Raw genomic sequence first — 13,052 nt, forward strand, 5'->3', positions numbered from 1 at the left:
AATTGTTTTCTTGGTGACTATGGTCCCAGCTGCCTTGAGATCATTGACAAGATCCTCCCGTGTAGTTCTGGGCTGATTCCTCACCATTCTCATGATCATTGCAACTCCACGAGGTGAGATCTTGCATGGAGCCCCAGGCCGAGGGATATTGACAGTTCTTTTGTGTTTCTTCCATTCAGGGGCGGAAATCCCGGGGGGGACGGGGGGGACACGACCCCCCCCATCCTGGGAAAAATATGATTTGTCCCCCCCAATATATCACTGAAACATAACTATGTAATTTAAATAATATTAATAATACGCAATGAAAGCAATTGTGCTGATTATAGACACTTAATAGCCCGTTTTTAAGTTTCAAAAGATTGCGACCCCCCACCCTTTGCCTCACAATGGTTTGATCCACTGCCAGTTCCTTAGTTGGCAAGGTAACAGAGGGGTCGTGTCTACTGTCTGAAAGGCACTCAATGAACGTAACTGACGTGAGGTTAATCCAGTCAATCGCGCACACACACTAGCTGAATATGCAGAGCTAGTGCGCAAATATTAACTATTAAGCTAGCTAGTACCTATTCCATTTATGTGGCCTCGTCAAAGATGGAATCTTTGCTATCGTCAATTTATTCCAAGATCAGCATGCAGATGATGTAAGTTAGTGCTTCAAAGTCCCTGTGATAAGGTTAGCGATAAACTGAAGTCCAAACTGAACAGAACTACACTCTCTTCTACCATTGTCTTAAATATATTTAATGGTCTCGTTGCAAAAGCTAAATTGTCGCAAGGGAACTTTTATTTATTTATTTTATTTAACCCGGGTAGCAAAGATTATAGCAAACACCACTGAAACGGAATTGGTGCTCGCTTGCTTTGCAAATTCAGCTATTGTTGGAAGCCAGCCAATATGAAACAAACTATTAAAATTACAAAAGGTTGCAGCATATGTTGTGTAAATGGTGAACTCATACAGCTGTCAACTCTTGTCATTTTAATCCGTTTCACATTTGCTCGCTACCTTTTAGATCGAAGCCCAAATAGAATGATAAAAGATAAGATGATAGAAGCCCATCTCCTACTGTAAATAACCTACACACTGTGTGTGTGTGTAGCCAGCCAGCCAGGTAGAAAAATGGCAGAAAAATAAAAGACGGACATCAGAGTATTTTTCAGTACACCAAAACGCAAAGTAAGAACCCTAGTAGCCTAATATCTCAAAGACTAGTTGATAAAATGTTCATAAGAAAGAAATTAAATTCTAATGGAAATGTTTCACAATGATGTCATTAGGCAGAGCAGGCAACAGATGGCACACAGACAGCAGAGTTGGGGACAGATATGCAGGGACAGACTGGCAGAGACAGGGAGTCTCAGGTAAGTTTGTTGAGTCTTTGTTTGGCAACATTATGAAAGGTTCTCAATGTTTTTTACTTGTAAAATAGGAACATAATTGGAAAATGCCATGGATACCCCCACTCTCAACTTAAACTGGTGACTGAACTAAGATTTGTTAAAGGCAATGGTATTGCTGTTGTGATTAGTTGTGTAGTTTTGGGTACCGGTAGTTAGGAGTACGGCAAGCACCTTATTTCTTTGGTTTCTAAATATACATTTACCATATTACAATGTAGGCTATGTGTTACAGCACTACTTTTGGTGTCCCCCTCAGGAATTGCTCTTGAGAAAATTTAATGTAATTGTCCCCTCCAAAGTTGATATCAGATTTTCGCCCCTGCTTCCATTTGCGAATAATCGCACCAAATGTTGTCACCTTCTCACCAAGCTGCTTGGCGATGGTCTTGTAGCCCATTCCAGCCTTGTGTAGGTCTACAATCTTGTCCCTGACATCCTTGGAGAGCTCTTTGGTCTTGGCCATGGTGGAGAGTTTGGAATCTGATTGATTGCTTCTGTGGACAGGTGTCTTTTATACAGGTAACAAGCTGCGGTTAGGAGCACACCCTTTAAGAGTGTGCTCCTAATCTCAGCTCGTTACCTGTATAAAAGACACCTGGGAGCCAGAAATCTTTCTGATTGAGAGGGGGTCAAATACTTATTTCCCTCATTAAAATGCAAATCAATTTATAACATTTTTGACATGCGTTTTTCTCGATATTTTTGTTGTTATTCTGTCTCTCACTGTTCAAATAAACCTACCATTAAAATTATAGACTGATAATTTCTTTGTCAGTGGACAAACGTACAAAATCAGCAGGGGATGAAATACTTTTTTCCCCCACTGTAAGATTCACTTAACCCACGCTGTCAGACACCGACACAGTGAACCTTGTCATGGGCAACAATGCATCGACCAAAAATAGAACTCTCCCTTTGCAGAAGTATAAAATATACATGAAACCATCTCCAACAGTTGAAAAGGAAGAAGAACCAGAACCAGTCTACTGTAAGACAGTCATGAAGAAGATCCAGAACCACTCTACTGTAAGACAGTCATGAAGAAGAACCAGAACCAGTCTACTATAAGACAGTCAGGAAGAAGAACCAGAACCAGTCTACTGTAAGACAGTCAGGAAGAAGAACCAGAACCAGTCTACTATAAGACAGTCAGGAAGAAGAACCAGAACCACTCTACTGTAAGACAGTCAGGAAGAAGAACCAGAACCAGTCTACTGTAAGACAGTCAGGAAGAAGAACCAGAACCACTCTACTGTAAGACAGTCGGGAAGAAGAACCAGAACCAGTCTACTATAAGACAGTCAGGAAGAAGAACCAGAACCACTCTACTGTAAGACAGTCAGGAAGAAGAAACAGAACCAGTCTACTATAAGACAGTCAGGAAGAAGAACCAGAACCACTCTACTGTAAGACAGTCAGGAAGAAGAACCAGAACCACTCTACTGTAAGACAGTCAGGAAGAAGAACCAGAACCACTGTACTGTAAGACAGTCAGGAAGAAGAACCAGAACCAGTCTACTGTAAGACAGTCAGGAAGAAGAACCAGAACCACTCTACTGTAAGACAGTCATGAAGAAGAACCAGAACCACTCTACTGTAAGACAGTCAGGAAGAAGAACCAGAACCAGTCTACTATAAGACAGTCAGGAAGAAGAACCAGAACCAGTCTACTGTAAGACAGTCAGGAAGAAGTGAGTCTAGTCTTTGATCTATCGGCTGGGGCGACAGGTAGCCTAGTGGTTAGAGTGTTGGACAGGTTGCAAGATCAAATCCCTGAGCTGACAAGGTAAAAATCTGTCGTTCTGCCCCTGAACAAGGCAGTTAACCCACTGTTCCTAGGCCGTCATTGAAAATAAGAATTTGTTCTTAACTGATTTGCCTAGTTAAATAAAGGTAAAAAAAAAAATGTGCGCGGGCGCGTGTGTATGTTTGACCGGTCTCATAGTGGCGTCAAGTCAGTGATAGGATGTGTCTGGCTATCTGAGCTCTGACTACAAGGTGAAATTGGAACCCTGTGGCATGGAATAAGATAAGAATCACAGAGAGAAGAACAGAGAGAAGAAGAACACTGAGGGAAGGACATAGAGAAGAAGAAGAACAGAGAGAAAAGAAGAACAGAGAGAGGAGAAGAAGAAGAGAGAGAAGGACAGAGAAGAGGACATAAAGAAGAACAGAGAGAAGAAGAAGAGGAACAGAGAGAAGAAGAAGAAGAACAGAGAGAAGAAGAACACTGAGCAAAGGACATAGAGAAGAAGAAGAACAGAGAGAAAAGAAGAACAGAGAGAGGAGAAGAAGAAGAACAGAGAGAAAAGAAGAACAGAGAAAGAAGAAAAGAGAGGAGAAGAAGAAGAGAGAGAAGGACAGAAGAGGACATAAAGAAGAACAGAGAGAAGAAGAAGAGGAACAGAGAGAAGAAGAAGAAGAACAGAGAGAAGAAGAAGAACAGAAAGAAGAAGAAGAAGAACAGAGCCAGAAGAACAGATACTTACCCAGGCTGAACTCCACATGGGGCAGCTTGGGAATCAGGATAACACCTGTGATACAGAAACAGAGAGAGAGGAAGATCATTAAGAGAGAATACAAAGCTGTTCACTCATGAACAATGAATAATCTGAGATAATTCAGACACCACACACACAGGCGCGCAGACACCGAAACACACAGACAGACACACCAATAGACACACCGAAAAAAAACACAGACAGACACACCGACAGACACTGAAACACGCACACACACACATTTCACTGCAAAGGGCAAAACCATCTATCAAATAACCATTCATCTCCATATTAACCACAATGCCCTCTACGGCCATTTCATTTAGGCTTTTAACGAAGTCGATGAGCATGGCACCTCTCCTCCAAATGAAACCCAAATGAAAGGCAATAAAATCCAACACCACTTCAGTGCCAGTCTTTCCATTCACTCTACGGTAGTAAGCATGGAAAAATACCTTCCCCCATCATCAACACAATATGTCTTCAGAGAGGTTTAACACTGTGGCTATGTAACGGCTCGGAGCGAAACGCCTCGCGTGTGATTGATGGCCCGGTTCGCTTTAGATTATGCAAACGGACTGCAATCTATTTATCCGATTGCAGCGTGTGTCACAGCCAGAGTTCCCCGACATCCATCGCCCTGAATGCCCAGCTCCCCCCCACCTCAATGGGGAACTAATGGAGGAGGCTGGGTGGTGGGGAGGGGGGGATGCCATCGGTCGTACCCACCATCTGATGCCAGTATGACGGGTATCATCGAGGCATGAGCTCACCACCATACCTGGAGGGCCGCGTGCCAAGGGAGAAACTCACACACTCGCTGCTAAAAACACACACAAGCAGAAACACAGTCACTCACTCAAAAGCACACGCACGCACGCACGCACACACACACAGTGCACCCCCTCGTCCTCGTTCCGCAGTGCCTGGGCAGAATTGTCCTTTCTCCCAGCATCATCAACCTGGCTAATGAAGCGTGGGTACTCTACACGTCTTGACGTATGGGCCGGGTGTTACAAACACAGCACTCTGCTACTGAAGACAGATCATATCATTAGGTTACAAACTCATTTTATTATCAGTAATCACTAGTTAGCTATAATCACAATTCAAACATTTTTAATGCTAAGCAGGACAGGAAAATTGTCTAATTCACGCACTTGTCAAGAGAACATCCCTGGTCATCCCTACTGCCTCTGATCTGACAGACTCACTAAACACAAATGCTTCATTTGTAAATTATTTCCTAGTGTTGAACTGTGCCCCTGGCTATCCGTAAATTAAAAAAACTAAAAAATGGTGTCTTCTGGTTTGCTTAATATAAGACATTTTAAATGATTTATACTTAAAACCAAATACTTTTAGACTTTCACTCAAGTAGTATTTTACCGGGTGACTTTTACTTTTAATTGAGTATTAAGGTATCTTTACTTTTACTCAAGTATAAAAATTGGGTACTTTTTCCAACACTGGTTATACTACCATGACTGGTGTTTAACATTAAGATTATGTGACATGTTAATAACATGATATTACCATGACTGGTGATGAAACATTAAGACTATGTGACATGTTAATAACATGATACTACCATGACTGGTGTTTAACATTAAGACTATGTGACATGTTAATAACATGATACTACCATGACTGGTGTTTAACATTAAGACTATGTGACATGTTAATAACATGATACTACCATGACTGGTGTTTAACATTAAGACTATGTGACATGTTAATAACATGATACTACCATGACTGGTGTTTAACATTAAGACTATGTGACATGTTAATAACATTATATTACCATGACCCACTGCTAAATGACGTAAATGTAAATGACTGGTGATGAAACTTGAATAGTCTGTATGCTGAGAAGAACATACCCTTGTCAGGGATCATGGGACAATGGCAGCTGTTGAGCTGCTGAAGGCCCTCTCTGCATCACTTTACCATAGGGGACATCCAATCACAATCAGCCACTTTACAGCTCTCACTACCTCACAGGGCTCTAATCACTCCACCAATCAGCCACTTTACAGCTCTCTCTACCTCACAGGGCTCTAATCACTCCACCAATCAGCCACTTTACAGCTCTCTCTACCTCACAGGGCTCTAATCACTCCACCAATCAGCCACTTTACAGCTCTCTCTACCTCACAGGGCTCTAATCACTCCACCAATCAGCCACTTTACAGCTCTCTCTACCTCACAGGGCTCTAATCACTCCACCAATCAGCCACTTTACAGCTCTCTCTACCTCACAGGGCTCTAATCACTCCACCAATCAGCCACTTTACAGCTCTCTCTACCTCACAGGGCTCTAATCACTCCACCAATCTGCAACTCTCTCTACAGTACTAACCCATTTAATTCAACTGTAGGTCTACAGGACTAACCCATTTAATTCAACTGTAGATCTACAGGACTAACCCATTTAATTCAACTGTAGGTCTACAGGACTAACCCATTTAATTCAACTGTAGGTCTACAGGACTAACCCATTTAATTCAACTGTAGGTCTACAGGACTAACTCATTTAATTCAACTGTAGGTCTACAGGACTAACTCATTTAATTCAACTGTAGGTCTACAGGACTAACTCATTTAATTCAACTGTAGGTCTACAGGACTAACCCATTTAATTCAACTGTAGGTCTACAGGACTAACCCATTTAATTCAACTGTAGGTCTACAGGACTAACCCATTTAATTCAGCTGTAGGTCTACAGGACTAACCCATTTAATTCAACTGTAGGTCTACAGGACTAACCCATTTAATTCAGCTGTAGGCCAACAGAGATTTTAGAAAGTCAAGAGAGATACTCCTTTCACTGTTGAAGTCAACATGTGGCCACAACTATCCAAGATGATATTGACTTGCCTCTAAATTGTACACCAAATTACAAAATGATGTATCAATAGAGAACAGAATCCATGCACCTGCAAAGCTGTACCAACTTCCACTACCAGGGACTATGTAATTGACCCCTTACAGGAATGGAATTAACCCAACCGCGGCCAAACAAATTCCTAATTAGTTTGACTCTAATTGCACCAGGAGAGAATTAGCCAGGTGTATAGACTAGACTAGTTGATAAACTAACAGGTGACCCAACTCCAGTGTGTTGGATTAGCATGGAGAGACAGAGAAACACAGGTGCAGTATAATGTACAACCAACACTACTCCTCTGGCGTCATAAATATGGAAATAGACCAATGAGGGGGGTCCTTGGAGATGCACCGGAGGAGACTCCCCCCCCACACACACACACACACACACACACACACACACACACAAACACTTGCACAGACTAGCACACACACACCGGAGGGGGGCCACGCCAAGTGAGGTGTGCCCATCTGTGATACGTTTCATATGAATCTCGAAATAATAGCTCTGGTATGGGGGGGGGAGGGAGGGAGGGAGGGAGGGGGAGGGAGGGAAGGAACGGAGGGGGTAATGTATTCTGAAGTGCACAGGGTGATTTTTCTGGGACGACAGCCCTAATGAACCTCCAAGGACTTGCGGGGGGGAGTCTGTGTCTAGCAGATGCTTGTTTAACCTCCCTCCCTCCCTCCTCTCTCTCTCTTTCTTACTTTCATCTCTCTTTCCTCCCCTTCCTACGTGTTTACCACTTGGGGCCGGAGTCCTGAGCCCGTAACTCGAAGAAAAGTGGGAAGGCGGAGGCCGGAACTCGGGAGGAAGACCCACGTGGGAATGCTGCTCATTCACAGTTCTCACAAAATCATGCCAGAGAAATTCCTCCTCCTTCCCTCCCATCATACCTCCCACCTTGCATGCACCTACATCCCCTGCAGAGCGTCGAGTGAGCAGAAGCCACGTGGTGAGAAAATGAAGCAATTTCCCTGAGAAGGAGAAGCCTGGAAAAGCCCTGGCGTGGCTGTGAAAGTGGGTTAGCAGCCGTTGTAACGACGATCTTAATCACCTCGCTTATCCCTTTCATGAATAGATATTACATTTACGAGGCCGGGCCCAAGACATAGTCGTGTTTTTTTCTTTTAATATAATTTACCTAGGAGTAGGGGAATGCATTGAACGCATTACCCATAATTCACTGCCTGCCGAGGGCTCAGTGGGATTTGAAACTTGGGAGAAAAAAAATCTCTCGCCGTCTCTCCTTTTTCTGGAGAAATTGCCGTTACAGAAGAACACCTGGACTATGCTGATGATTCAATCACCAGAACGACAGCAGCTAGCACGACCTGCTAGACACACACCTGACTAGATTAATGTTTTAACAAAAGGCCCAATTAGTGGTGGTAGAATGGGGAGAGTGAATTACTGTCACATTAAGGCCCTGGGATCTACTAGAGAGAGAACAGACAGTTAATGGTGGTGGAAGGATTTGTCACCTAGGTTTAATGAAGCGGCGTGAAACAGTTAAGTTGCATGTTAATGAGGTGGTTTTAGACGGGTGAACCAGGAGGGATGGATAGACAGAGGGTTAAGTGGTAACATCCAGACTAGTATAGGTTCAAATCCTAGATACTAAAGGTGGATTTGTGTTTTCACAGCTTGGGTCATAATGGATTGATAATGAGGTTATCTAACTATGAGGTATATCCTGCTTGTAATACCATTATGCTGCTTATAGCGCCAGAAAGACTACGATAACATTAGCCCATGAGTATAGTCAATGCTGATATGATTCATACAGGGGACTGTTCAAAACTGTGTCAGTTAGGGTCAAAAATATAATGGATTCTGACCTTTGACCTCTTTCACACTTTTGATGTGGAGCGCGTGGGTGCAATGAATACCAAACTCTAGTCTAGGTCACCTGAACGTGCCAAGGCCGTTCTCACCAACGCTGTTCTCACTGCCTCTCTTCTTCTACGTCAATCCAGCGACAAGAGTAACAAATTCACCTTGTGATTGGTAATGGGAGGTTGTCAACCTGTCTGTGGCTCTGTAGCTCTATAATTACCTTCTTTGTTCAATTCCCTTCTTCCGTTTCCCCCTCCGTACTTTGAGAAAACAAAAACGGAGGTGTTCAACGGCTGCGTCCCAAATGGCACCCTACTCCCTACATGGGATAGGATACGTATGGGCCCTGGTCAAAAGCAGTGTTCTATAAAGGGAATAGGGTGCCATTTGGAATGCACAGGTTCAGAGCAGAGGTGTTCATTATTACTGATTACACACCCACTTAAAGTTGGGCTGGAGGGAGGGATGGAGGGAGGGCTGGAGGGATGGAGGGAGGAATGGAGGGAGGGATGGATGGATGGAGGGAGAGATGGAGGGATGGATGGAGGGAGAGGTGGAGGGAGAGATGGAGGGAGGAATGGAGGGAGAGATGGAGGGAGGAATGGAGGGAGAGATGGAGGAATGGAGGGAGAGATGGAGGGAGGAATGGAGGGAGAGATGGAGGAATGGAGGGAGGGCTGGAGGAATGGATGGAGGGAGGGATGGATGGAGGGAGAGATGGAGGGAGGGATGGATGAGGGAGAGATGGAGGGAGGGATGGAGGGAGGGCTGGAGGGAAGGATGAGGGAGGGATGGAGGGAGGGATGGAAGGAGAGCTGGAGGGAGAGCTGGAGGGAGGGATGGAGGGAGAGATGGAGGGAGAGATGGAGGGAGAGATGGAGGGAGAGATGGAGGGAGGGATGGAGGGAGAGATGGATGGAGAGATGGAGGGAGGGATGGAGGGAGAGATGGAGGGAGGGATGGAGGGAGAGATGGAGGGAGAGATGGAGGGAGGGATGGAGGGAGAGATGGATGGAGGGAGAGATGGAGGGAGGAAGAGGGGGAAAAAGAGCTTTACTTGACAGGAAATGATCTTATTTTGACATATATTTCAAAACATCCCCTGATCCCATAAGCTGTGATGAGGAGAGGAACGAAATAGAGAGAGAGGGTTTGTGTGTGCTCCTTGTTCCTCATTCTTCGTTCATTTTCATAAAGGCTTCAGTCACTAGCTGTTACCCTTCAGGGAAGACATCCGAGTTTAGCATGCTACGATGCTAACAATAGTGAGCCCTATGGTGAAACTGCAGTATTTGTCCTCCTGAAGAGCCATGGCATCAGCCGCAGGAGGAGACAGAATGGAGGCTCAGTGCCACCACTGAAATCAACGCTTATCTCATTATCATGCACCTGGAGTGATGACCACGGGAGATGTATTTTGTCTCTGCCAAAGCTTATTAGTGATAACAGTTTGGCCCACACGGTGGTTTTTAGGATCCTTAATCACACACACACACACACACACACACACACACACACACACACACACACACACACACACACACACACACACACACACACACACACACACAGTTTGTATCTTAAAAGAGCCAATAGTGTACCTTAAGGGACAAGATGGTTCCTTTTAAGTGGCAAAAATGTACCTCTAAAAAGGTTCTGGGGTGTTGTTTCAACACTGTAGGGTGTAAAACTGTATTTGCATATTTCCCAGGGTGCCTTTCAGATTCATTTTAGAGTTATCAGTACCACCCATGACTGCGTTTGCTAGTGACAGAGACATGGTTGTTGCATTCATGGCTTTCAGTCTTGCAGCTTTCACCAAGTGAGTGCCTAAGTGAAAATTTTAGAATTGAAATTAAACTCTTAATGATGATTGTCACGGCTGTCTGAAGGATTGGACCAAAATGCAGCGTGTTCGTAGTTCCACATATTTATTTATTCCGTGAAACTAAATGCAATACACTTAAATACTTGAAACACAGAAAACAACAAACCGTGACGCAGAGAGGAAAACACACTACTCAAAAGATAATCACCCACAAACACAGGTGGGACAAACATCAACATAAATATGGCCTCCAATTAGAGGTAACGAGGATCAGCTGCCTCCAATTGGAGATCAACCCAAACAACACCAACATAGAAATACAAAACTAGAAACTGAACATAGAAATACAAAAACAGACAAACACCCCCTGTCACGCCCTGACCTACTCTACCATAGAAAATAACAACTTACTATGGTCAGGACGTGACAACGATACATATATCATATAAGGCCATACTTTGAAAGTCCATTTTTACCCCAACACAGTGATCTGAAACTGCTGGATTGCAGGCCACATCATGCAAGTCACATTATGCTGGCTTGCAAAGTGCTTTTTAATTCCTATTGGAATCCAGCCAGAGTTAGGATATAAAAATGTGAACTTTTAATCAACAGCAACCTGCATTTAGAACGACTGCCAAGGTAGACAAATTGATTAACATTCTAAATGGGAACAATCTCAGTAACGGGTGCAAGAAGTCCAACTACTAACAAATTGGATTAGTTTAGAAAAATGTATGTTATTTATCTTTATATTATTTTTCACTGTATATAGACTTTCTTTTTTTCTATTGTGTTATTTACTGTACGCTTGTTTATTCCATGTGTAACTCTGTGTTGTTGTTTGTGTCGCACTGCTTTGCTTTATCTTGGCCAGGTCGCAGTTGTATATGAGAACTTATTCTCAACTAGCCTACCTGGTTAAATAAAGGTGAAATAAAAATCATTGTGTAGCATATGATCAATCAATCAATTTGCATGAAAAAACACACAAATTGAAATAAACAATTCTGAAAATCCCCCTGCAATAGAGCATGCCGGGTGGTACCCTAAAAGGTACCGAACAGTACCATGTGAGATCATTATGTGTACCTTTGAAGGTACATTGTGTATTTTGATCTTTTTCTACCCCAGGGAACAAGAGCGTAGGCATAGACACGCGCGAGCGTAGGCATAGAAACATGCCACACACACACACACACACACACACACACACACACACACACACACGTCAATACGCTTCAGACTAACAAATATAACCAATGGGCAAAAAATGATTGAATCACTATATAATATACAATAATAATAATAATAATAATATTAATATATGATATTTAGCAGACTTTTATCCAAATTCTACGTATGGGTGGGCCCGGTCAACAAGGACATTAAATGTGATGACGTTGAATCCACATAGAAAACTGACTGGACTTGAAAAAGGTCATCAACGTAAGGACATTTTGCATTTTTTTCACACAACTTGGAACCTAAATTCAATGACATGGTGACAGGTTCTATTTATTTCACGTTAGTTGACAACTGAACCAAATGTAAACCAAAAATAGAGATGGCGTGTGTGTCCAGAGGGGTAGAATGCAGAGAAGTGGAGCATGTGGAGTGGAGGTTAGTGGAGGATGGATGGGGAGAATTGAGGACACAGGTAAAGGGAAAACAGAGAGAGAATGAATGAGAAAGCAAATAGGAGAGGGAGAAAGAAAGAGAACGAGATCGACGGCGAGAACGAGGAGAGGATGAACGAGCAGCATTCTAAGAACGAGTGAGTGAACTAAAGAGAGAAGAAAGCTGTATCTACAGCAGGGAAGGCCAACTCCAGTCCTCAGGGGCCTGATTGGTGTCACACTGTTGCCCCAGCTAACACACCTGACTCCAATAATCAACTAATCAAGATCTTCAGTATAGAACGCAATTAGTTGAATCATCTGTGGGGATGGGGGGGAAAAGGGTGACAGCACTTTGGCCACCGAAGCCTGGAGTTGCCTATGATCTACAGTAAATGTAGATCTCACCAGCTCCGGTCAGTCCATCTCCTCCGGTCAGTCCATCTCCTCCGGTCAGCGGCTCCCCCTCCTCTTCCATCATGTCCACCCTGCATTCATGGCCGAGGTGCCGTGTCCCACCGGCTCTCCCTCCTCTTCCTCCAAGGAATGCCACGGTCCAGTCCAGCTCAGTCCCGGCTAGCGCTTCCTCGCGAATCCTTGCGAAAGGCTTTGAGGCAGATAGGATCGTCTCTCACTCTCTCACTGTCGCGCCGCTCTCTCTGGCAGCATAAAATACGCCTTTAAAAACGGAGGAGAGAGGAAAGTGGGGGTCCAAGAGTGGGGAGGGAGGGAGGGGTGGGAGGGAGGGGATGAGGGACTGAGGCAGGGAATGAAAGAGAAGGCAGGACAGAATTGATGTTAGGTGCGATAAACAGCTCAATCCATCAATCTTGTGCTGTCAGATGGAGCACCTAGACTAGACTGGTGGAGGCAGGCAGGATGGGATGCTGACGTTCTCTCTCTCTCTCTCTCTCTCTCTCCTCTCTAACGCACTGCCACAGCTAGATCCAGGCGATGCAGCAGGGGA

General features: G+C 44.0%; 1 protein-coding gene across 2 annotated transcripts in view; it reads right to left on the reverse strand.

Annotated features, from left to right (window-relative positions):
- The window catches only part of inpp4b (inositol polyphosphate-4-phosphatase type II B), a 244,899-nt gene extending 232,147 nt beyond the window's left edge, over positions 1-12,752 (reverse strand). Inside the window, exons 1-2 of one of the 2 annotated variants that reach the window (XM_045716544.2) lie at positions 12,494-12,748; positions 3,894-3,938 (exon numbers count right to left, since the gene is read on the reverse strand). In XM_045716544.2, coding sequence (XP_045572500.1) covers positions 3,894-3,938; positions 12,494-12,566 — 118 coding nt within the window. In that variant the 5' untranslated portion in view covers positions 12,567-12,748. Of the gene's footprint in view, positions 1-3,893; positions 3,939-12,493 lie in introns of both variants that reach the window. The other variant, XM_045716543.2, reaches the window with a different exon arrangement.
- Positions 12,753-13,052: the final 300 nt, after the last annotated feature.

This window comes from Salmo salar, chromosome 04 (assembly GCF_965601325.2).
Source record: "Salmo salar chromosome 04, fSalSal1, whole genome shotgun sequence".
Taxonomy (NCBI): Eukaryota; Metazoa; Chordata; class Actinopteri; order Salmoniformes; family Salmonidae; genus Salmo; species Salmo salar.